We start from the raw sequence: 27,085 nt of genomic DNA, 5'->3' as shown, positions 1-27,085 counted from the left end.
ACAGATTCAAATAGGAGCCAGTGTTTGAGAATTCGTGTTTTAATAGGCCCAATTCTAATCTGATCTGTGCTGCAGAGGCAGATTTAGGCTTGTACAGGTTTTTTTTATACATTTTGGTCACATGTTGGTTTAGATTGACATTTAATTTTCCCCTAAATATTTCAATCCCGTACGACAGTGTTGGCCCGATTTTTGATCTCATGACTTCCAGTAAGGGTGATAGACTCAGACCAGACAGTTTTTTTGAGAGCTTCAAGAAAGTTACCTGAAGGTTCATGGCTTTAAATGATATTTTGCTACGTTGTTTAGCAAAGGAACCCCTGGAGTCAAAATTGACCCCTAAGTATTTATATGTTTTTCCGATTGTGAGGTTCATATTATTGTATTGCCATCCACCTCCATGGTAGAGTTTTCTGCCGAAGATTACCACTTGGGTTTTCTTTAGGTTTACCTCTAAGGAATTCAAAATGGTGTAACTGTGCAATTTGATCAGTAACCTTTGCAGACCTACCTGAGTGAGACTAAAAAGGGCCAGGTCATCTGCATATAAGAGGCTGCTTATTGACACACCACCGATCTTGGGTGGGTGGCTGTTTGTTTCCTCTAGGGTAGCTAGTAAGTCTGCTATAAACAAATTAAAAATTAGTGGGGCCAGCACACATCCCTGTCTGACACCTCTGGTTGTCCTGATTTTCCAAGAGAGATGTGTGCCGGACCCCAGCTTCACTTGTATCCATGTGCCTGAGTGTAATTGGATTATGACCTCAAGAGGTTTGGCTGGGATTCCCCATTTTTTTTAACTTTACCCATAGTGCAGCCCTGGGGACCCGGTCAAAGGCGGCTTTGAAGTCTACAAAGCAGCAAAAAACAGCCCTAGATGTGATAAGTGCTTTGTCAATGATTATAGACAGTGCCAATAAGTTAGTCATAGTGCCCGAATTTGTACTGAAGCCTGTTTGATTCTTTGGGATCAATTTGTTCAGCTTTGCCCAGGAGCTCAGTAAAATGCCTGCATAGTGTTTTGCCTCAATGTCTAAAAGGGCGATTAGTCGGTAGTTGTTTGGAGAAGCATGCGGCCCTGACTTATAAATGGGATGGATTATCGGGCCCGTCCACGATTCCGTTATGATTGAGTTACTTAGTGCACAGTTAAAAAGATTGGTTAAGTAACCCGACCAGAGAGTTATATTTGATTTAAAAAGGATTTGTGGTAGGCCATTTGGGCCCGGTGCTCCATCAGATCTTGCTTTTAGTAGCGCTTTACAAACCCTTTCTTCAGATATCATTAAGTCTTCCCTCGGAAATTCCAAAGATTCAGTGGGGGCGCTCCATTTGTTGATTGGATTTTCTTTTGTCAGGTCTGAAACACAAATGTCAATGGGGGCTGTTCCATTTGTAGCCCTAAAATGGTTGGTCAAAAAGGCAGCCCAGTCAGCTTCTGAGATGTTTGCGCTCCCGGAGGTGGTCGAGCTCAAGTTTTATTGATGGATTAAAGCCCAGAATTTTCTTGAGTTACGGTTTTTGCTCTCCCATAATAATTTGCACCAGAATTGATCCAGATGAAGTTGTTTGTCTTTTTGTTGAGCCAACCTAAATGCCTTTTGTATAATTTTATACGTATTCTGGTGCTCGGAGTTCTCTGGAAATTTTTTAAAGGTGCGCAGGGCTTGGTTTCTCATTTTCATTGGCGCCGGTTAATGAATGTATGCGATTTTCTCAAAGAAGACGGCCCGTTACGCTCCGCTCCTTCCCTGAAGGTTTTGGGGGGATTTGTGAAGCGGGGGCGGAGAAAAAAGGGGGGTCCCAAAACGTGCTTTCCCCATGCAATTTTCCATAGGACATCTAGACAAGGCTACAGCCCGAACCGATGAACGGAATTACACCAAACTTGGCAAAATGGTAGGGCCTGGTACGCAGTACAAGCTTTTGGTAAAATGGTGTAAATCCCTCCAGTAGTTGTTGAGAAAATCGGACTTTAAAAATATATAAATATATCTATAGGCATTGCACCGTGCGTGCACTGTAAGCTTACTGTACTGTGTACCTTCCAGAGTACGAGCTGCCTGCTGATTGACTGCCACTGTCTGTCAACACTCCAAAACAGAAATTGTTGGCAGCCATCTTGTGCCCTGGTAGACTGAGGCACAGGAAAGTAGAAAAACAAATGTGTAGAACTCAAAAAGGACACAGGGTAGTAGTACGCTGACCCCCTAGGCCTGCTCAGAGGGTCCCAAAAGGACCCCCCAGGCCCCCAAAAAAAAGTTGCGCACCCCGTGATTTTTTTAAGAAAAATGTTTTTTGGGGCCTGAGGGGTCCTTGTGGGACCCCCTGAGCAGCCCTAGGGGGTCAGGGTGCTTCTACCCTGCCCCCTTTGCGTGTTTTGCACCTTTGTTTCACTGCTTTCTCTTGCCTTGGTTCTACCGAGGCACAAGATGGCTGCCAACACTTCCTGGTTTGGAGTGTTGACAGACAGTGGCAGCCAATCAGCATGCCTTTCACAGGAAAGCAGCATGCTCATTGGCTGTCAACACTTCTAACCAGGAAGTGTTGGCATTCATCTTGTGCTAGGTAGACCGAGGCACAAGAAAGCAGAAAAACAAACGTGTAGAAAAAAAGGGGCAGGGTAGAAGCACCCTGACCCCCTAGGCCTGCTCAGGGTGTCCCACAAGGACCCCCAAGGCCAAAAATGTTTTTTTTTTAAATCCCGGTATGTTTATATAAAATTACCCCCAAGGGGGACCAAGTGTGGGGGGTTCCCAATCCCCCCCACACAGCCCCAGGGACCGCCGCCCTCCGGGGCAAAGCATAGCAGCCTCCTGGCGCATACTGGAGGATCCTGGTGGGTTAGTTGCCTCCCCAGGGACCCTCAGTATGCAAGGGGAATTAGTTCCCCCTCTGCAAACATGCCCGGGGGCTGCATTGCAGAGAGGTGTAAAAAAGGGTGTGGCCTCATTACACCTCTCTGCCATGCAGCCCACTGGCTTATACTGGAGGCTCCTGGTGGGCTAGTTGCCCCCCAGGGACCCCCAGTATGCAAGGGGAATTAGTTCCTCCTCTGTAAACGCGCCAGGGGTTGCGCTGCAGAGTGTTGTAAAAAGGGGGCGTGCCCTCAAAACCTGCCTGCAAAAATGTAGTAAATCAATATAAAAAAAATAACAATTAATACATTTAAAAATTGTATTAATGAGAATTGTAGAGGAGCTACACTTCTGAACACCTCAGGTTCCAGAGAGAGACAGACAAATACTCGGCAGTAAGCAAGGAGAGGGCAGTGGAACTACCGAAACCAGCATGCTGTGCAATCGCATCCAAGTGTCCACTAGAGGGCAAGCCATGCAACTATAAGAATCGAGGTAATTCCACACAAGCCCCCTACTTGCAGCAAATACCTCTGAAGAAGTCGACAGCCCTCAACGAAACGCGTCAGGTTACCTGCAAAATCCATGTCTGCCCGATACTGCTCTCAATAAAGAAACATCATTTCAGTGCAGCGAGTGCGACTCAATTGGCTTCCCAGGAGAGGAGGAAGGGGGGAGCCGCTGGTTGATATATATATATATATATATATATCAATCATTCATAGCATTTGTAAAGTTCACTACATACCCCTGAGGGTCTCAAGGCGCTGGGGGGTGGGGAGTGCTGCCACTGCTCAAAAAGCCTGGTCTTGAGGAGTCTTCTGAAGGTCAGTAGGTCTTGGGTGTGTTGTAGGTGGATGGGGAGGGTGTTCCAGCTCTTGCCGGCGAGGTGGGAGAACGATCTGCTGCTGGAGGTCGCTCTTTGGATGTGGGGGACTGTGGCGAGGGCGAGGTTGGCAGGGTGGAGCTGGCGGGTGGGGGTGTGGAAGCTGAGTCGTCTGTTGAGGTACGCGGGTCCGGTGTTGTGGAGTGCCTTGTGTGCCTGGGTGAGGAGCTTGAAGGTTATCTTCTTGTTGAAGGGGAGAAAGTGCAGGTCTCTCAGGTGGGGTGTGATGTGGCTGCGGCGAGGGATGTCGAAGATCAGGCGTGCAGAGGTGTTTTGGATGAGTTGAAGCCGTTTCAGGAGTTTGGCAGAGGCTCCTGCGTAGAGGGCGTTTCCGTAGTCCAGCCTGCTGCTGACGAGGGCCTGGGTGATCGTTCTTCTCGTTTTGGGTGGGATCCACTTGTAGATCTTGCAGAGCATGGGGAGGGTGTTAAAGCCGGAGGAAGAGACGGCGTTGAGCTGCTTAGTCATGGAGAGGGTGGAGTCGAGGATGACCCCTAGGTTGAATGCGTGGTCGGTGGGTGTTTGAGCTGTTCCCAGTGCGGTCGGCCACCATGAGTCGTCCCAGGCTGAAGGGGTGGATCCAAGGATGAGGACCTCCGTCTTTTCCGAGTTCAGAGTCGGCTGTTCCTCATCCATTCGGCGACTGCCTTCATTCCTTCGTGGACGTTGGTTTTGGCAGTGTGGGGTCCTTGGTGAGTGAGAGGATCCGCTAGGTGTCATCGGCATAGGAGATGATGTTGAGGTCGTGTAGTCGGGCGACTTGGGCGAGCGGTGCCATGTAGATGTTGAACAGCGTTGGAGTGAGGGATGAGCCCTGGCGTATGCCGCAGATGATCTTGGTGACTTCGGAGCGGAAGGGGGAGGCGGACACTTTGTGTTCATATATATCAAATAAATTAATACATAATAAATATATTAAAGAATACAATGTATGTAAAAAAATAAATGACACTCAATATACATTCTAGCAAATGTAACAAATAAACTTAAGTTAAAAAAGTTAAACACACATATATAATATATATCTATCTATCTATATAAATATATATATATGTACTTTAAAACCATTATTGAACAAATATTTTTTATGTATTTTATCATTTTAAAATTATATAAAAGTGTAACAAATAAATATATATATACATACACGAATAACATAAAATCTATTAAAAAAACATGTTATTATAAATTAAAACATTAAACTATTTAAAAATCTTTAAACTTAAATTTCCCACTCCAGTCACTGCAACAGTAGCGAAAGTGTTGGATAGAGGGGAGTAATAATTACTATTCCCACTCCACTGAGTTCAACAGTAGGGAAACTGTTGGATAGCGGAGGGATCAAATTTACTATTCTCACTCCAGTCAGTGCAACAGTAGGGAAAGTGTTGGATAGAAGAAGGATACAATTTACTATTACCACTCTAGTCAGTACAAAAATGACCTATCCCACTCCAATGAGTGCAAAAATAGGGAAAGTGTTGGATAGAGGAGGGGTAAAAATTGCTATTCCCACTTCAGTGAGTGCAACATTAGGGAAAGTGTTGGATAGTAGAGGGTTACAAATTACTATTCCCACTCCAGTGAGTGCAATATGAAGGAAAGTGTTGGATAGCGGATGGATAAAATGTACCACTCCCACTCCAGGCAGTGCAACAGTAGGGAAAGTGTTGGATAGAGGAGGGATACAAATTACTATTCCCACTCCAATGAGTGCAACAGTAGGGAAACTGTTGAATAGCAGAGGGGTAAACATTACTATTCCCACACCAGTGAGTGCAAAAGTAGGGAAAGTGTTTATTAGCGGAGGGATACAATTGACCATTCCCAGTCCAGTGAGTGCAACAGTAAGGAAAGTGTTGGAATGCGGAGTGGTAAAATTTACTATTCTCATTCCAGTCATTTCAAAATAAAAACAAACAAAATAGCATCAATAGAATTCTTTTTTTAAAGTAGGTAAAAAAAATATATCAATATGTTAAAAATTCAAATAAAAATATATTTATTAAAAATAAAAAATATCTTATAATGTTAAATACATATCATAAATACCTACAAATATTATAGTAAATACATTTGAAAAAATTATTTGAAAACAAAAAAATATTTTTATTTAGAAATTATTTAACAAAAACATTAACTATTACATACATTTAGGGGTCGATTCCGATTCGGGAAAAACCGCTCCGAATAGCCGTTCGGAGCGTTTTTCTTGTATGAATCGTACCCTGCAACGTCACCCATACGTACAACGAAGTATGATTTGTACCAGGAGCTGGACTCTGTACGAATCGTACAGACACCGTACAAATCAAATCCCCGTACGAATATCCCACGGAACCCGCTGTATGCGACATCTGTACGGTTCGCGGATGGTTTGTCCAACCCAGCAAGTACCACTTGTGTCGGGTATGCACCGTACGACCCTTTTTCTACGGGAGCTGAAAACAGCCGTAAAAGCAGGGTTCGCCCCGAAACAGGTACGGAACGCCCCCCCCCCCCGGTACGGTGCTTACACCCCATGATCGCAGGGGTACGGTGTGTACCCCTGCGATCATGGGGTGTACAGTGCGTACCCCTGCGATCATGGGGTGTATGGACTGTACCCCAGGTTCGCTGGGTGTACGATGCGTACACCCCATGATCGCAGGGGTACGCACCGTACCCCCCGATCATGGAGTGTACGAACCGTACGGTGTGTATGTGATTGTGTGCTTTTCCGTATGAATCGCCCTTACCTGACAAGGACCGTACGAATCGCGTCCTCATACCCCGGTCCGGATCGTACTCGTCGGGTCTTACGGCATGTTTACGATTCGTACGGAGAGGGCTCCTGATACAAATCATACGGACGTTCTTTTTCCAGGATCGGAATCGACTACCCCATGTCTATTTACTTCCTAGCGCATAACAGAACACAACTCACATCGAAAATAAAAAAAAATATTTGCATAATTAACATAAATATTTATCAATTAAACAAATACCATTAATTACATAAACTAAAACACATACAATGTAATAAACTTCCCACCCTTTACACCTATAATCCCCACAACCCACACCTAAAATTAAACTGTAAATTATTTACACTATTAAAAAAATTAAATAACTAATAGTATTTAACAATTAATTATAAAGTAGGTAAAATTAATTTACTCCACAATCTTCACCCCTATAAACTCAAACCCCAAACACAAAAAACAATTAAACAATTACATTAATTAATTAGCAATCAATAATTTAATATTAATTATCAACTCATTATTAGTTCATTAAAAATACATTACTTCCCACCCTATACCCCTAAAACCCCCACACCCCAAAACTAAAATGAATATACAATTTCCATAATTGTCAGTTAATTAATATTAATTAACAACTAATTATTAATTATTAAAAAATAAATTAATTCCCACCCTTTACCCCTACACACCCCACATCCGCACCTAAAATTTATTACACAATTACCATGATTAATTGTCAATTAATTAATTAATCTAAAGGGGCTCATTATGATGGCGGGCAGACATTAGTCCGCCCACCACCATAACGGTGATGGGACCGAACGCCATACGTGCAGCGGTCCCCCAAGCCCAATTAGGATGCGCCCGCCATACCAGCTGGCTGCAGCACTGTCTGCAATGGTAAAAGGGCATGCACAGCGTTTCCCTGCACCACGCGGGAGGCACCATGCGGTGCCTGCCACTTGGTGCAGAGAACTGCAGGGGGGTACTATAGGTACCCCCCAAGCGCACCCCCTCACCTCCCCCCCCGGGGGTCCGCAACGAGCCCCCAAAGCCAATCCTGCCAGCCTTTCCATGGCGGCACCACCGCCATGGAAAGGCCCTTAAACCACCCACATCATAATATGGCTGGCGGTGCGTGCTAGGCACCGCCACCATATTAGTGGCTCAGCTCTGCCCGGCCAGCAATCGTAACAATTGCAGACCGGCGGAAAAGCGGCGGATGGACTTTGCCTCTGCCGCGATACCCACCGCCATCGTAATATGGTGGGGGGTATTTCACATGAGGATGGCATAACGATTGCCACCGCAGCCGCGGTGGTGGTGATCGTTATGCCATCCTAATGAGCCCCTAATTAAATAACTAATTATTAATTAATTACAAATAAATTGCTTCCCACCCTTTGCCCCTATAAACCCCACAACTCACACCTAAAATGTACCAAAAATAATAAAAACACAATTAACATGATAACATTTCAATTAAATAAATATTAATAAATAAAAACTATTCATTAATTTATCATAATTAAATTACTTCCCACCCTATTCCCCTATACACCCACAACCTGCTTTGGACCAAATAAAACACAATATTAAATTTAAATAAAATTAATAACTACTACAAATGTGACACATATATTAAAAAACAAACAATACTTCTACAAAAAAATACATCACATTTATTTAAAATATATACTAAAATATTCTAAAGAATTATATTTTTGCATATCATATTAATGACTTCTATCATTTTAAAATCGATATTTCTTACCTTAAAGTCAATATTCTTGACCACAATATTCTTGCTGTCGATATTTCTGTGTCACAATATATATATATTTTTTTATAACTTTATTTTCAGATTTTTAGAATACAAAAACCGTAATATGCATACTGGTTCACTTAGCCATAAAATGTTTTGATCATAGTCACCAGGCAGGTATTTCTTATAATTTCAATAAAAAACACATCATAGAATTGATAAAGGATCCTCTATGTACTTTTCCACACATGCAAAAGTACCAGCATTTGTGTCATGCAAGCAAGCGCACCTCTTGAGACTAACCAGAGGTGCGGTCGGTGGACATTCTATAAAACATAAAACTCGATAAGATCTATCCCACACCCTCCGGGACTATGCCCTGCTCAAGCTGGGAGTCTGATGCCTGGTGTCTGGTGTCACTATATGAACGGAATGGGTGCCATGTGTATATAGGCTGAGATGTGGTAGGTAGCATAGTGGCGTATATTTTGCTATTCACATTACAGTAGGCCATACTGTTCAGCCAGTTCTGGACAGTGGGGGTAGATTTACGCCCTCAGTGGATGGGTATTTCTTGCTTTGCTAACAGGAGAACCAGAGATGCAAAGCCTCCTGATCTTTTTGGGGAAGTTGACCGTGTATCCCAGCAGGCCTATTTCTGGAGTGGGGATTATCAGAATATTGAGCATTTGCCCCAGTGTATGATGAATGCGTGTCCAGTAGTGTTGCAAGTTTGGGCAGGTCCAGGTGAGATGGGCAAAGTCAGCATTTGGGGCAGAACATTTGCGACAGTTGTGTGGTGTAGATGCATCAATTTTGTGTGCCATGACTGGGGCGAAATATATCCGGCGTAGGAATTTGAAATGTAAAACTTTGTGTCTACTATTTAGTGAAACGTCTTGTGTGACTGTGCAACACTTGGCCCACTGCTCATTAGTGATCTGTCGCCCCAAATCGGTGCAGAGTCTGTCGTCATTTACCGGTCTCAGAGCGGCAAACGTTTTGTAAAGTTTAGAAATTAAGCGGAGACAGTCCGTGCTTTCAATAATCCTCGTGAGAGCGGGGAATGAGGGTGGTTCGAGCGGAAAAGCTGGCAAGGTGGCCTGCAGTCCGGGTTTGATGCAGCCCAAGACAAATTTGTCCATTGTGCTGCCAGATTTGAACCGGGCATCGTCCACTGTCGAAAAGATGTGCCCCCAGTATATAGATCGTCCACTCGTGTAATGTCAAATGTCATCAGAGTAGGTTGTATTAAGCGTTCCTCCGTAATCGGGATCCATCTGGGATTAATAATGTGTAGTGCAGAGGAGTACAATATATCCGCTCCAGTGTACCTGCGCAGTTTGTCCCATGCCCAGCTTGTGGTGGAAACGGTCTGGATGTCATGGGGGTCTCTGGGAAGGCCAAGTGGCAAGATTGATGAAAATTCTTCCGGAAGAACAAGATCTGCTTCTGGTCTTAAATAGGGAATGCAGGCATCGGGATGATACCAGGAATGAGCGTAGCTGCATTGGGCTACTAAGTAATATAACTGAAAATCAGGGATACTGTAGCCTCCTCTGTCGTATGGTAGAGTGAGGACAGACCACTTTACACATGCCTGCTTCCCCCCCCAGACTAGTCGGATCAAAAGTGAACGTAGCGTCCTAAAGAAGGCATTGGTGAGCGGGATTGGTATGTTGTTAAAAAAATTTTAAAATTTGGGTAGGACCACCATCTTTAAAATCGCAACTCGGCCAGCCAATGACAGGGGAAGTCTCAACCAACGCTCAACTTGTGCTTCAAGCGTTGTAATAGCCTGATCATAGTTCAGGCCTATTATTTGGGTGGAATCTAATTGTATGTGGACTCCTAAATATTTGACAGTGTCGCTGCACCATTCCAGGGGAAATTCACATTCCCATGGCTTTGTGCTGACTGTCAAAGGAAAGATAATTGATTTATGCCAATTAATGCCTAGTCCCGAAAAATGGACGAATCTAATGATTTCCCGAAGCAGTAGATCCAGGTTGTCTTGAGGGTTTCGTACATATAATATTGTGTCGTTCGCATATAGCGAGACAAGGAGGTGGCCTGTGTTGAATTGAAGGCCCATGTGGAGATGGCGTTCTTGAAAATGGCTCATCAAAGGGTCCATTGCCAGGATAAATAATAAGGGGGAGAGGAGGCAGCCCTGGTGGATGCCACGGGAGAGTTGGAAGGGGCGCGATAGTGTGCCATTAAGGCGGAGTCTAGCTGTCGGTTTAGTGTACAATAAAGTTGTTGTGGCTATGAATCCCATGGGCATGCCCATTCGCTGCATAACAGATATAAAGAAGGGCTATTCTAATGAATCAAAAGCTTTCTCTGTATCCAGGAGAATGGCCGCCGCAGGGGTGTCTGGGCTAATCGTGTGCTGAACTTGAAAAAAGCGTCCGCAGATTTAACACAGTAGAATGGTGTGGAACTAAACCAGTCTGAGCTGGGGATATGATGAATTCCATAAGTTGGGACAACCTGTTGGAGAGGACTTTGGCTAATATTTTATAATCTATATTGAGGCGGGACAGGGGTCTATACGATCCACACTGTTTGGGATCTTTTCCTGGCTTGGGATGCAAAATATTACCGCTTCCCGGAGTGTAGGGGGAGGATTTGCGACTTTAAGGCCTCCGCATACACCTCAATTAGCTTGGAGGCCTGGAGATCCTTGTACTCTTTATAGAAGTCGTCCGTGAAGCTGTCCACCCCAGGGGCTGAGGGGCCGCGGATCGTCTCTATGGCGTTAATAACATCTGCTTCAGAGATGGGCTATGCCCAAAAATTCTGCATGTATTTTTCGAGGACGACGAGAGCTATCTCATCTAGATAAGCCTTTTGTGCTCCGTGTGTGGTCCCTAGTCTGGTGGAATATAGTGATGCAAAATAATCCAGGAATGTGTTTCGGATTTCCATTGTGGTAGTAAATGTTTGGTCATCAAGGGCCTGTAGTTCTGTAATGTTCTGTAATGAAAGCTTTGTGGTAAGGCGGTCTGAGCAACTGTGCCAAGACTCTGCCCGGCCTCTCGCCCTCTCCATACCTCCATAATTCCTGGCCGTGTGGTATTTCCCTAAGTATAGAATCTCCCATTCTGCTGTCTCCCTGTACTCGTCTAGGAGAGCCCAGCATTTACCCACGTGTGCGGACGATGTGAGTTGTGTGGAGGAGCAGTCTAGTGACTTGATTTCACCTAGTAGCATTTTGGAAGCTATAGAACGGGGAGGGGAGTGCTCTATCCGCAGTTTTTATGCTACCTTGGCAGAGTTTAAGGTGGACGATATAGGAAAGTATGAAAATAAACGGGGGGTAAAGCTAGGAATTCAGGGCCGGCATTTCTTGGATTCACTGGAACTGGGATGCTCAGTCCTTTGTTCAGCCCCGCTTCAATCCCAACACTATAAAACATTATACTAACTCTACTATACTCCGGCTCGTATTGCGCAGTGGGGAGGGACTGTAGGGATTACATGTCCACGCTGTAGTGAACCAGTAGCTGATAGCATACATATATTTGCTGCTTGCCCTCAATTACGAATTTTGCTTAAAGGTATGGAGGACTTCCTGGGTCGAACACTTGGGCTGATTGTCATGCTAACACCCTCAGTAATTATGTTAGGGGTTAGGGAGGTTGAGGGTGTGGAACACCGTGAATTTTTATTTATAGCAATGGCGGTATACAGATTGTTGATCGCTAGAGCTTGGCTGGATAATGCACCCCCAATACTGCAATAGTGGATTGCCATGCTTTTGGGGATTTTTAATTTAGAAAAAGGTATCTATGCCAGGAAGTGTAGAAGGGCAAGGAGGCTGGGGAGGAAAATATGGGAACCAGTTCACCAATGGAAAGAGAGGGCAAGAGAAAGTCGAAGTTGATTTATTCCCCTATGATATGCTTATTTTTGCTATGTTTTGTCATTTTGGTGTATAGGGTTTTTTTTTTTTCTCTCTTCCGCTCTTGTATATATTGCCCCGTCTCACTGCTAAAGTGGTGAGGTGTAATTTGTAAACTGTATGGTAATGCAATGTATTGTTTATATTCATTATTTCATTACTTTATGTACTTAGCTGGCTTAATTATGTATTGATGCTTTGTGTGTTGCTACATGTGTGCCTACGAAAACTCAATAAAAATATTTTTTTTTTAAAAAGACTTGATTTCACCTTCAATACGGGCCAGCGTGTTCCGGAGCTCCCTGAGTACACCTGCCTGTTTGGCTATGCCAGCCACCCTTATGACCGCTTTAAAACCCTCCCATAAAGTTGCCCAGGAGTCTACAGAGCCCGCGTTGATGTCAAAGTAGTCCTCTATGGCCTCTAGGATTTCAGTCTTAAACACCTCATCTTGTAGGGCTCAACTAGGAAAGCGCCATTGTCTCTCGAAGCCTTCCAGCCGTGGGACTTTCAAATATAGTTTAACAGGAGAGTGGTTCGAGTTAGTCCAGGGTGGGGTTTCGATCAAGGGACACCAGGCAGAAATGTCTGGGGATAACACCCAGAAATCTATTCTCGTACAGGTGTTGTATGAATAGTGGGTATAGTCAGTGGTGTTGGGGTTGCGCCTTTGAGGTACTATCGAGTCCGGGATTGAGCAATAGGTTAAACCCCCCCCCCCCCCCCCCCCCCAATTGATCAATGTCTGCGGGTCTAACTTGATAAGCTGTGTTTGTAGAGTGTGGAAAAGATCCGGATCGTTCGAGTTCGGAGCATATACACATACTAATGAAACCTGTCTGCCCAGTAGTAATCCAGAAACAACCAAATAGCGCCCCTCGTTATCTCGCTGTACAGAACCAAGGCTGAATGGAACTCTCCTATGCATTAAAATAGCTGTTTCCCATGCGTAATTGCTGTAATTAACAAAATATCTATGCGTCCCCCAACTAGAGCCGAACTGTGTGTGTCAGATTTAGGGAAGCATGTCTCCTGTAAATAGGCAATGTCAACTTTGTGAGGCATAAGATAGTGGATCACTTGTCTCTTTTTACGAGTATTGTTCAACCCCCGAACATTCGTGGGCATCAGGGAGAGGTCTGAGGGACCCTCTATGTTACCGAACCTGGCCATTTACAGTGTAGCACATGCATATTCTGGCATTGTGGTGACGTAGAACAAGAACGAGCAATAGTGAACCAATCCATACAGTGACCAAGTGTTGTAAGACAAATGCAAAATTCCCCCCTTCACCCTCCACCCAGCCAGACCCCTAATTTGGCCAGGCCATTCCCAAAATGAAAAAACTAGAACGAAGTACCAGATAGCTTGACACTGGAGCAATAAACCCAAAGAACAATACCCCCAAATACACCAAACCAATCTCAACACCCTTGCCCCGTTCAAGAAACCCTCCAACAGTCACACCAGCAAGAAAGCCAGCTGGTTCACTGAGGACCTCCAGGCCTCCGAGCAAACCTGCTGAAAGCTGGAGAAGAACTGGCTCCGTGAACGTACACCGGACAGCTACGCAGCCCACAAGAACGTCACCCGCAGACACCAGCACCTCATCAGATCAGCCAAAAGGGCCTCCTTCAAAGACCGCCTAGACAATAACGCACACAACAGCAAAGAGCTCTTCAACATAGTGAAGGAACTCTCCAACCCCAGCTCCAACACCAACGACATTCCACCTTCCTAAGATCTGTGCGACTCGCTGGCCACTTTCTTCCACCGCAAGATCGCAGACATCCACAACAGCTTCAACAACACAACCGCCACGACAACCATTGAGACCCCCGCCCCCACAACCACCATCCGCACCAACCTCCTTCTCTCCTGGACCAACATCAACGACGACGACACCATCAAGATCATGAACACCATCCACTCCGGATCTCTGTCAGACCCTTGCCCACACCACATCTTCAACAAAGCCAGAACCGCCATCGCACCCTATCTCCGAAAAACCATCAACATCTCCTTCGAGACAGCAACCTTCCTGGAGAGCTGGAAGCACGCTGAGATGAACTCCTTACTCAAGGAACCCAAGGCGGATCCCAAGGACTTCAAGAACTTTCGGCCCATCTCCCTGCTCCCGTTCCCGGCGAAGGTCATCGAGAAGAACGTCAACAAACAACTGACCCGCTAACTCGAGGAGAACAGCATCCTGGCTCTATTCCAGTCTGGGTTCACCAGCTAGCTAATTGCGAAAACCATGTAGAGTGATAAACGTATTCCCAATGTCATATTTGAACAAAACAATGTGAGGCGGGAGCATTATCAGCCCAGACTGGAGCTGGCAAATAGATCCGCACTGGCATCAGACCCACTGTGCGGAGGTGAGGGTCCTGCCACCATTCTGACAGATGGGTGATTGTTCTGTTTGTAAATGCAGCAGAATTCTTGCGCCTCCGTAGGATTCTCAAAAATGCGAGATCTGCCACCTACGTCCACCTTTAGCCTGGCTGGGTAAAGCATACCGTATCTCAGTCCCATATTTCTTAGAGCCGCTTTCACCCCGTTAAATTTTCGTCTTGCATCTTGCACCATGGTCATGTAGTCTGGGTAAAAAGAGAGTTTAGAGCCAAGCCAGGTTTGTTCCCCACACTCCCTGGCCAGCCGGAGAACCGCCTCTCTTTCCCTGAAGTTCATTATGCGTGCCACTATGGGCCTGTGGGGGAGACCTGGATTTGGGTGAGGTCCTAGCGATCTATGAGCCCTTTCAATGACAAAGCCAGAAGTGAAGGACTCTGTGCCAAACAGCCCAGTTAGTAAAGTCTCTACAAAAAGGTTCACGCGGCCCGTGGGGGTTGTCTCTAGGACGCCATAATGGGAATATTATTGCTGCGGGCTTATAGGTCCTCATTCTTGATGGCCACTTCCTTCAGGATGCGCTCAACTCGTTCCAACCGTTTAGCCAATTGCCCAGTTCTGTCTTCGATGTCCGAGATACGAGCTTCCGCCACATCGAGCTGCCGGTCATGTATCTGTTTCTTGGTGCCCAGACTAGTTTTTGTCAAGTAGGTTGAACCTGCTGTCTAGCGCTTTGAAGCCGGCTCTTATTTCCTGTAGCAGTGAGGAGGACATGTCCAACGGGTTTTCCCCGTGTTCCTCTTGTTGTGCAGACTCCGCCATTGTGGGGCTCTGTTGTGGGGCAGTGTCGATTATTTTCTCGAATGTCAGTGTCTTCTGTTTAGGGTCTTTATGGCCGATGCTGCAGCAAAGCAGAGCAGTCGTGACTCGCGGGTGTTGGCAGGCTCCGTAGCGTCGCCAGGCATTATAGGCAGTATGTTCGTTTTGCCGATCGCGGAGCGTGTAGTTGTGTGGCGCAGTTCCAGCAGTAGGCACCGGGATATGTTCTACAATAGAGATGTGGCTTAAATGAATGTTTGAATAAGCCAGGAAAGTCCGGATGGGCCACGGAGGTACCACTGCCTGTACACATGCGCAGCACCAGACTAGCCAATTTAATAGTGGGGCCAATGAGATTGACTGTTCTGCTTATGGATCTCCAGGCTGAGGGGCAGTCATTTCACGGTGCTGCCGCAGATGTAGTTAATGCCCCAGTGTGCTGATAATTAGAGCGCCGGATGAGGAGCAGTGCCCTTCAATGTGGGAGGAGCCCAGAGCATGGGTATGTGCAGGCCTCTACTCAGTGGCAGGAAATATTGTCTGCGGTTGAGTCGTGCAGAGCGCCCCTACCTTCATGTGTTGCGTGGGTAAAAGGTGAAGGGCGGTTTAGGCAGTGCGAGTGAGCAGCAAGGAGTTTCTGCAGGTCTCCCCCCTCTTGGATCGATAATAAAGGGACAATGCAGCCGCTCGGAGTAGCTGCCTCCGGCTGTGCACGGCGTGTCTCCTACCGTGCATGTCCTGACGTTCTGTGATAAGCCGCAGGCACAAACAAGCCACATCTGTGCTGCGGTGCGTGATCCGAGTTGCTCAGAGGATCCGCGGCCGCAGCTTCATCGGGCGGCAGGGGGAGAGCAGAGTGTAGCGCCACCACACCGGGAGTGATGTTCTGGGGTCTGGGTCTTGCCTGACCGCGTAGTGTCCTCCGCAGCGCGCGGGTCCAGCGGCCTGGGAGTTGGACGGTAGCGAAGCTCCTCCCCCATCAGTCAGAGAAGCAGCACTCGTTCGGCACCGCCGGCAATGTTTCCAGACAGCTCTTAAGTTCGCTCAGGGCTCCATGCGGTCTCTGCATCTTCCGCAGCCTGGCGCGCCATGCCGAGTAGGATTCTAAGGATGAGATGTAGCAGGAATACGACGTTTGACCGGTTGCTCATCGAAGCTTCACAGCCAGGCGGCCATTCTGGTTGCTGGCTAGGCCACGCCACCGAGTCACGATATTTAAAACTCAAATTAGTGTAAGTCTACATTTCCAACTCTATATTTTAACTTAATACCCTCAATCATACCAGGAACACCAAAAATAAAGGGATACCTAGGTGTTCCAAGGAATTTGATTGCAAATGGGCTCATTATAATGTCTACCATTGTCACAGGAATTGGGACCGGCCACCTATATGGCGGCAGTCCCACACATGGGATTACAATGCGACCACCACGGTGGTGGTTGCATTGGCACCCGCAGCAATGGTAAAAATGCAGGTTTTGCATTTCCCTGCACTATGAGGCAGGCACCATGCAGTGCCTGCCACATGCTTCATGGAAATGAAGTGCAGAAAGAAAATGCCCCTGCTTGAGGGGCACCAGCAACCAGCCCCTAAAGTCAATCTCCGCCAGCATTTGAATGGCGTGTGAACCGCCATTCAAGGCTGACGGGGATGAAGCATCATAATGTGGCGGACGGGTCCTGCTAGGCACCGCCACCATTCTAGGTATGCTTTCGTGTTAGACAGGTAATCGGAACGATTGCCTGTGTCGGAACCGTGGTGGATGGACTTCCCGTCCGCCAGCAAACCGCCCACCATCCTAATCTGGCGGGTGGAGAATGGCTGCATGGTGGCGGATTCACTGCTATAGTAATGGCCCCCAAAGTCCCCAACTGGAAATTATCAAAAGTGCTTTCTGGAATATGGTTGAGCTCATCCCGTTTTTTTGGGGACCAGGATGAGACCCGGTGATGAAGCACAATACCAATAGGGTGTGTGAGGGTCTACACAATAAACAATTAAGATTGTGGATTTGTGAAGATTTAGCAGAGAACACTATTAAATTGGATACTGTTTGGTATTGATTGATTGATTGATTGATTGATGGTGGGAGGACATATCCTATGGTTTTTTCTCTCTTGCACCCCTTTGTGATAAACCAGTATGTGCTTTACACAGCAAAGAAAGGTGGCCAATAAAATCAGTTTAAATAACTTAATAGAAAAGTTAATTGGCCTGATGCCTATGAGGCCAACACACAGAGGATAATAAGTAACTTGCACTAGTACTCACAGAATGAACAGCCATATAATATTTGCATATTTTATTATCAGCAGATCAACATACTAATAAAAGGAAGAACAGTTTTGTTAAAAACACTAAAATCAAGCATGAATTAAAATTTCATTTCCCAGACAGTGCAAATAAGCAAAAGCAGCTACATGAGACCTAGTTTCTAATGTTCATAATACTGGGCAAAAGAACAGTTTTTTGTGCAATATAAAATGTACAAAAGAGCAAAAAGTGCATGGAGCTATATTCTGCTGGGGGTTCGCAGTGACAGAGTGGGAGAGACAGAATGTGTCTTTCACTGGGAAGGCTAAAAAAAATGTATGGCTTGGAGATGAAACCCTGTCAATAGAAACTTCTATCTCTCATTTTCAGTCATCTGCAAATAAAGTGCTGGGAACTCAAGAAATTCCCTGGGAATGTTTTCTATCTCATCACCTCAGGTATCTAGCCTTTCAAAACTTGTTTCGGTCTATTTAAGCCAAGGGCTGTCTAATCAGTTGTTCACATTCATACAATCTTCTAAAAATGTTCTACATAACTGGGCTTCTTGTTTTTTCTAGATTCTGTGTCATCATTAAAGGAGTTGTAGCTTAACATTATCTTCTATATTGCCAAGTCGAACCTCTTTGTGGCAGAACATCTTCGAAGTTGAGTGTGGGACAGCCAGCAGCCTTCTTATAAATTTGTTTTCCACATTTTGCATGGGTTTGCAGTTATCATGCCCCCATATGCCCGCACCAAAAGTAGCAACAGACACATTTACTTTTAAAAATACAGAGCATTTTATCTAGTTGGCTTGTGTCCCAGCCTTTTGGAAAATCTAAAAACTGCATCCATCGATTGCTCTCTGGAACTGCATAGCTCTGACATTTAATAAAAATGTCCAAATGAAGCCTACATCAACGAGGATTCCCAAACATTTAAAATGAGCAGTTGTCAGAAGTTCTTCGCCACTTAGGGTCTGATTCGGATGTGGGTTGGAAAGCTTTCGCCGAATCGGTTTGGAAATGGTTTCCGACCCGTCTGACCGACGGAGTACGATGCATCTGGATGCTTCCAGATACAATTTGGTTGGACTCCCATGGACTTCAATGGGAACATATGTTCCTAACCGCATCATAATTGGGCCCTGGGTCGGGAAGACACGTTCCCGATCCGATTTGGAAGGAGCAAATGCCATTAGGAGGCCTTCCTAATCACATGAGAATCAGGCCCTAGGTGTGAATGCTTTCCTTAGCGCATCAGAATCAGGCCCTAAGTAAGAATGTTTTGGTCTTGGATAGCAGGGGACTGCATTTCATTACAATTACCAAGCTATTTACGAAACTGTTAAAAGCATCTAGTAGATACTGGAGGCTATTAGCTAATCGAGCAATAAGAACAGAATCATCTGCATAGAGTAACACAGGGATCTCTCGAGAGTTGACCATTGGGATGTTTTTTCCAGCCTTTATCAGGTGCTCTCCCAGAGAGATGATCTAAATTAAAAAGAAAAAGAGTGCCAGGATACAGCCCTGTCTAACTCCAGTGGTTGATGGAAAATCCTCTGAAAGTTCCTTGCTCCGATTATACCGGACTCCGGCTGTGGTATGTGCATGGAGCCTAGTAAGCAAGGAAATAATTGTACTGTCAATACCTAACTAAAGCATTATTGACCATAACTTTGGTTGGTCCACTGTATCGAAATAGCATGTAAGGTCCATGAAAGCGAGATGGACACAGCCTCTTTTGGCCTTAGTATATTTTTGAACAATCGAGGAGAGGGATGGATTGACCTCTCTGGACAATTTGAAGGACCCACTTGCCCGATGTTATAGACTGCCTGTGGGACTTCAGCAAATAGTCCCTCTGTGCCTTCGGGTTCGTGGCACAGCAGTCCTCGCAGGCCTTAAAGATGTTGTCCTGCTCCACGCACCATAAATAAAGCAAGTGCTGGTCTATCACAGACATCTGCCTGTGTCATGTGCCCGAGTTAGGACTAGTAGATAATAGTGCCAATTTATATGTACACTGTTCTTTCCAAAAGTTGCCTTCCCTTTGCCCCATTGACTTTTGTTACACATTTGTATTTGTGACACTTGGGTTAGTTTCTAAGAGACACCGACCCTGCTGATACAAAGAAATTTGTGAGAACACTATCACACTGCCTTGGCATTATGTGCAAAGCCCTCACGTGTGTGTGATACAAATGTGGTGGTCATTACGTGCATATGGCGACGCAGCTATCTGTGGAATACAAACAATGGCAGCCCGAACCCAATCTCGACCCAGGCAAGGATGCCCTTTTCTATATTTCCTTTTGTTTCCAAATACAATCAAAGGAGACACTTCTGCTGACTTTGAGGGGTCCCTGCATGCTGAAGCGTTTGCCTAGCAGCTGACGGACATCTCTGTGAGAGGTGTCCAGTTTGTGAGCAAGACGGAGTCTTGCACTCTTACCCACCAGGTAAAGGGGTTAGAGCATATAGAAGGGGGTTTCTTGGCAGACCATACGTTCACACCCTAGACACATAGGTTAGGTTTGCATCGTAGGAGTGCCCTAGAGTCTTTTATTATATATGTTTGCATATATCTGCTGTCTCAAGAAAATGGTGGAACTCTTTGTTTTATTCACTGTTTTCATCCTCATTATAACTTTTGTCTGCTTCGGTCTATTAATGAGGCACCACTGTGTATAAAACCTAATGGTTTCTTAGGTGACATCCCTTGCAAATCAAAAGGAAGGATTCTCAATAAAGTCTACAACAAAACTTTCAAAAATCTCAGTAAAAAAGTGAAATGGGGTCTGAGCTACCTGGTTCAGGAAGAAAATAAATGAAGTCAGCGCTCCGAGGTAGTGCCTATATAGGAACCGCGCACAGCACTTCCTGCGTGGACGATGCCAACATGGAGTCAAAAGAAGTCACCTTTCAGCGCACGGGGTACTTCAAGGGTTTCAGGATCCTGTCTGATCCCTGGTGATAATTTTAGGGTAATCTGCAGCTAGAAGTCTCTATCAGATATTTGTGTTTTCTTCATTCTGTGTGCTCTATCCACTTTAAATGGTAAAACTCACTTACTCCAATGCAAACTAGATATACCTTTAGGGCTACAAATATCAAACTTTCGTGCGGCGCAGCACAGCAAGTCACCTTGCTGTTCTGCATGAAAGGGAAAAGGCAGGAATGGGCTGTATTTAACATTATACAGCACATTCCTGTCTTTTCCCTGCACTGGTGCACAAACTACTGCCTAGTGCCAATGCAGGCACCCTTGCACAGTGTTGCAAGGGCCCCTGTGTTGAAGACAGGGTTGCTTTTGTGAAGAAAGAGGCCCCTTCCTGCATAAAAACAATCCTGAGAGGCATTTTCCTCTTTCTATGTGTGCTGTGGAATACAGCACACATTGAAAAAGTAAACAACTAGGAGAAATAAAGATATTTCTCCTTGTAATGCCTCACCTGGGGAGGCATAGCATTGTGACGCATTCCCAGGTCTACCTCTAATGCTAAATTTGGGAATGTGCCAAAATCCATAAGTGGATGCATGGGAACACCCAAACTCCACCCATTGAGCACCTGCCTAGGGCAGACTAATGCAAAGCAGCGATTTGCGATGTGTTGCGTTACTCTAGGTTAATCAAGTTACGTAGGGCCTCGCAAGGTAGCCTTGCGTTGCTTAATAAATCTTACTTAGTAATTGTGTCACCCTTGCGCCCCATTGTATAGTGCTAGGGTGACGTAACTGCTTGATATCAACTGTGCCCTAGTTCATGCAGAGGCCACTGAGGAGGACTTACATCAGCCTAATTAAAAAAAGCCTTAAAAATGTGTGTGCCTAGCATTTCCTTTATTTTGAGTTAGTTTCAGTGCATTTACTGTTTTAGAGTAGGCTTCTCCAAAGTGTAACATGTGAGCAACTGGTAGCTCTCTAGTTACCTGTAAGTAGCTCTCCTGCGTGCAGCGCAGTGAAAAAAATAAGAAGCTTTTGCTTTGTTGAATTAATATATCTATACCAAAATTGAAAAGCACGTATTTGAAATGAAAATTGGTGTATATTCAGAATTCATATGCGGATGTTCGGAGAATTTTTTTTAAATTTCCGATATTAAAAGCTGATATACGAGTGATAAAAAATTAAGCCATGTTGTGGAGACTATTACTATCACTATTAACGTTGTGCTAAAGGTATTGCAGCTATGGCTGTTATGTATTACGCATGTGGAGGAATTCCACATTGACAAAGCATTTTTTACAATACTGCTGATAACTGTGCCTAAAGCACGGAGGTGGTCGCTGATAATAATCTTGCAAATGGTGGCCACTAATTCTATCTGGTCTGACGTGGTTACTACTACATCTCAAAGAATATTAGTAACTCAGGAAAATTTTCAGCGAACATAAGTAGATCTTATTACAGAAAAGGTTGGAGAATCCTGATTTATGGAAACATGGGTGTATGATCTGGGTGGTCCACTAAAGTGAACAGATGATTCGTAGGGTTTACTTGTCACAACTAAGACTAATATGGCACACAGCTCTAGTATTCTAACAGTTATCTAGAAGTAATAAACCAGAAGCAGGGTTGGAGGTAGATGGTGCAGGATCACGGGCAGAGGCTAACACAGCAGCACACGTATTGTGCTGCTTCTGTTGCTGGGAGGAATTAGAGGGGAAACTAGTAGAATAAACCAAAGTGGATTTTGTAGCACCTTATGATGGAATATTTGCTGTGCTCCTGTTTGTACTTTACCTGTTCTTTGTATAAAGCCAGCTGCTGCTCATTCTGCACCTATAACATGGGAGGGAAGCTTGCAAAGTGTCTGCATATTTTGCACCTGCCCTTGTGCGTGAGGGCATGCTCATTGCTGATCTATGTGCCATATTGGCTTGCATGAGTGTAAACTTAGGTTCGATTCTGGATGTGCTGTACTTGTTCTAGGTGTACGGAATAATGAACTACTTCTACCTGAGCTGGTTAGGTTGTTGCATCTGTTCTGAGGGAAGGGAGTTTGCAACGCTGCAGCACATGTCGCACCTCCTCTGCGTGTGAGCAAAGCTTGAATTGGATAGATCAGTCAAGGTCAATGTGCAGAGTGCGCTGTGTATGCGAGGCTTTCACTGCTTATATGCCCATAGCAGTTGGTTTGTAGATAAATAACATATATATCTGGGGCCTCATTTATGATGAAAAGTGACGCATCGCTGCGTGAAAACAGCGATGCATCACTTTTCACTGCGTCCTCCTTGCGACACCAATGATGCGTCATATTTACAGTATGACGCATCATGGCGCAAGGAGTTACAGATACGTCAGTATTTCTGACGTACCTGTGTGGCGCAAAAGTGACGCATTGCTGGAGTGTGTCACAAAAGTGACGCAACTCCAGCAATGTGTCCTTTCACATGGGGCAAGCCCCATGTGAAAGGGCCTGCGTCAGTCTTACGCCTGCTGTGAGGCAGGCACAAGATTTTGACGCAACGACGTCCTAAAAGTGACGCAGTGAAATCTTATAAATTTCACTGCGTCACTTCTACGACCCTTCCTTGCATCAATACGCCCCCCTTGCATACATTATACCTGGCGCAGGTATAATGTGGCGCAGGGGTTTCCAAAGTGACGCATCTACCTAGATGCGTCACTTTGTAAATATGGTGCAACAAGGCACATTTTTTACTCTTCTGGTGCGTCACAAAAAGTGACGCACCAGCGGCGTAAAAGTGACACACGGCCTCATAAATGAGGCCCCTTGTGTATTTTGCTCTGCATGCTCCCTGGTGCTCAGGTCCTTGCTGCTCAGCCAGTATGAATGTGCTGTGTGGCATGTTGTAGTGCATGCTAATGCAATGGAATGCTTCGTTGCCTGTGAGGGGGAGAGTGTCAGTTGGAGTACAGGCTGAGCAGCAGGGAGACTGCTCCTAGTGGAGCTATCCTAAGGACCTAGCTGTGAATATACTTACCTGCAACTAAGACTAATAAATCTTCATCTATAACATACACCTCGGCTGCCGGACCTTTTCATTACAATCATGGCCATTATTTAGGCAAGATACCATGCGCGTAGATTGAAAAATCTACTGAAGAAATCGAAAGGAAACTCAAGAGGAAACTACTGAGTAATCTAGAGCACTGAAGAATACGAAACCTGACAGAAACAGAAGGCCCTGCAGCCCCACCAGTGTTCTCTCCATCGGACGGCCCCATCCAGGACGTGTATCTGTTATTTACATGGACTGGTATTATTCATGGGAATGGAGATACTTGCGGTGCACTGTGCATAAAACAGCAACGTTTAGGGTTTGAAAGATCAGCACCCCCCTGAGGTCACAGCGTCCCCCTCCACTGGTCAGCGCCCAGTGTGGCAGCACCAGTCGCACTGCCCTAAAGCCGGCCGGCCGGTGTAAGAAACCGCCAGCGTTTGATTTACAGGAACTGGCATGTGGTGGACTGCTTACATATTAAATCTTATTGTGGTCCCACACAAGTAACTGTAAAGGTGTATATGTAGTGGATGATGTGTGATTGATTATGTTTGGTGAAGCTGTAACTCAGTCCCCGCCTATTTATTTTTCGCTATCCTACTCCATACCCACCTTATGTCCTCTCAGCTGGTTTCCAGCCTCATCACACTTACCTTGTGTGGTCTCCACGCAGCATGTAAAGTGGAGGAGATGGGTTATTATTAGAGACAATACCGAGTTCATGTTGTTACAGAAAACACCTGTTCTTTTACATCTCCAAACCTCCCAGTGGGTAACATCCTTTACAACACAACTTTTACCACGCAGTGCCTTTACGACGCAACTATTACAACGCAAACCATTACAACGCATTGCGCTGGGCGGCGCTCTAGGATAGGGAATAGATTTAATTTACTATCCAACACTTTCCCTAGTGTCCACGGGGACTGGAGTTGAAATAGTAAATTAAACTATTCACTATCCAGCACCCCAAAGCGCTATGCGTTGTAAAGGTTTGCGTTGTAATACTTGCGTTGTAAAAGCATGCGTGGTAAAAGCATGCGTTGTAATGTCGTACATCCCTCCCTGTTCTCCCACTTACCCTCATGGCGCTCGCTCTATGTCCCCTTCGAAGCTTACCTTGTGGTGCAGTCCATGAAGTAGGAAGTGCAGGGTGATGAGGATGTAGCTGCTGGGAGAAGCCTTGATGTGAAAGACGAAGCGGTGAATGCAGTACTCTAGCAAGGACCATACAAACACTCCAAGTAAGAAGAGGAACAGGAAAAGCAGCCTGTGCACAGGCACTGAATGCTCTACACAACAAAAAGAAAGAAGAGTGTGAATGATCACAAGTCAAGCAACATCAAACGAAAATGTTGTTTCACTACTGGGGACTGACAGTATTCACCAATAGAAGAGGTTAAAACTAATGTTCTCAACCAAAATATTTGAGACAGATTGCATGGTTCAGTCAGTGGACAGAAATACAGCATCTGAAAAATGTTCAGAGAGCCAGGAAGTTGGGAACTGTATTGATTGAAGTAAAGATACAGCCAGCTGACGGGACAGGCACCAGCCAGCAACTGTCAAAACCCCCACAGGTTCTACCTTAGTTGCACTTGTCAAGGTGGCAGTTGCTTTAGCTTTTAACATAAAAACTAACACATATTTTCCCACATGATAACAAAGAAACTTTTCCCCCCCAGAAAATGAAACAAACAGTTACTAAATGCACAATCAGAACGACCTATTGAAAAGAACGAAATAGTCAAACATAAGACACATGCACTAGCAAATGGGAAACCAAAAACGCTTTCCACAGTAAATTGAAGCACACAAGGTAAACACTACATAAGTAGATCACAGGTACGTAGAGATAATCCTCGTGCCACGCAGATGGTTTTATTTCACTTCCAAATCTCAATGACCTCTTCTCCTCCTCAGAAGACGGCAAAGTGTCCCGAGCTATGGTTACATTCGGCACACCCATCTCACTTTGCATAGATAATTTCTCTTTATTCCACCACTTGCCATTGTCAAGTTGAAACACTTGGATTTTCCATTAGGGATTAAAGGATGCTGGAATTCCAGTTTCTTTTGGAATACATTCCTAGTGCCAAAAATCTCTCTGCAGACAATTTATCCAGATTGCCACTTAAAGATGATGGAACTGAGGATGCAGTAGATGAAGATTTTTCTGTAGTGGCTGCATTGCAGTATTCTGACTAGGAGTGCATTTTGGAGGAGTGGAAGAATGCTGTGGAAAAGGATGAAATCATTCAACAAGTGATGTATACGCTAAGTATAAAATGGTCTGATGTAGGTGTTGAAGAAGAGGTGAAAGTCTTTAAACATGTTTTTTCAGAATTAAGCATGAAGGATGGTGTGATGAGAAGAGTGGATTTACTCGTGGTTCCACGTGCCATGCAGAACAAAGTTTTGACATGACATGGGTATGAGAGCCGTGAATAGAAGGATCAGGATGATGTTTTGGTGGCCGGGTATGGACCAATCTGTGGAACACTTTGTGAGGGAGTGCATGGCATGTGCTGTAAGTGGCAAGATTAAAGATATTGATAGAGGTACAGGATGAGAAATAGGGTAGTGTATTGGATATGTTTTTTTCAGGAGAAAAGTAACAGACACACAGATCCAAGTACATGGAAGGTACATAGATGCACAATGGAAGTAAGTAGATGTAGACCAAAGATGATTGTTTTTTTTTATTATTTATTTATTTTCAACAACATAATAATTCTACATGTTTAAACAAAGCAATAGACAAAGATAGGTGCATATCTATAGTTAAAATAAATGCTTATATACAGAGGAATATGCAGTAAATTTCTGTTTGTGTATTGTGCTTATGTGGGGATGAGACAATTCTTGAGTAGTTTTCTGAAGATAGGGTGGTTGTCAGTGGATCTTATGTTGGGGGTAAAGAGTTCCATAGTTTAGTTGCTTGAACAGAGAAGGATGTGCCACCCATGGTTTTTTCTTCTATCTTGGGATTTTGAGGCGAGATACCCCTTTAGAGCATAGGTTCCTTTGTTGAATGTGTTTGGTGATTTTATTCCTGATGAAGAGCAGTCCCATTCCATGTATTGCTTTGTGGGTGATACAAAGTAGCTTGAACATGGATCTTCTGGCAACTGGTAACCAATGCAGGGTTTTCAAGGCAGGTGAGATGTGGTCTCGCGGTTTGATATGCAAGATGGCAGCCAAGTTCTGAATCCGTTGTAGTCTTTTCATGGTCGTTAAAGGTGATCCGTGGTAGAGGCTATTGGCGTAATCGAGGTTGGACAGAACAAGGGAGATGGTAGCTTGGACCTTGTGTGGAAATCCCAAATGAGGGAAGATTTTTGCAGCGTTTTTATAGTAACAAATGTTGATCTTCCTAGTTTGCCCACTTAGGCATTCTTCGACAGCTTGGAGTCCATGGTCATTCCAAGGTTTCTTACTTACTTCGATACTTTAGGTGGTGATCCCAGTTCATCAGGCCAGGTGGCAAGCGGGTCGTAATGTTTCCAATCG

The 27,085-nt window shown here is 45.0% G+C and overlaps 1 protein-coding gene across 1 annotated transcript in view; it reads right to left on the bottom strand.

Annotated features, from left to right (window-relative positions):
- The window catches only part of FA2H (fatty acid 2-hydroxylase), an 824,473-nt gene that overhangs the window by 102,536 nt on the left and 694,852 nt on the right, over positions 1–27,085 (bottom strand). Inside the window, exon 5 of the mRNA XM_086945227.1 lies at positions 24,692–24,864. Within this exon, the coding sequence (XP_086801353.1) occupies positions 24,692–24,864 (173 nt within the window). The remainder of the gene's footprint in view (positions 1–24,691; positions 24,865–27,085) is intronic.

Source organism: Lissotriton vulgaris, chromosome 12, assembly GCF_964263255.1.
Source record: "Lissotriton vulgaris chromosome 12, aLisVul1.2, whole genome shotgun sequence".
Classification (NCBI taxonomy): Eukaryota; Metazoa; Chordata; class Amphibia; order Caudata; family Salamandridae; genus Lissotriton; species Lissotriton vulgaris.
The sequence above is the reverse complement of the archived record's forward strand: the minus strand, read 5'-3'. Positions and strand labels throughout refer to the sequence as shown.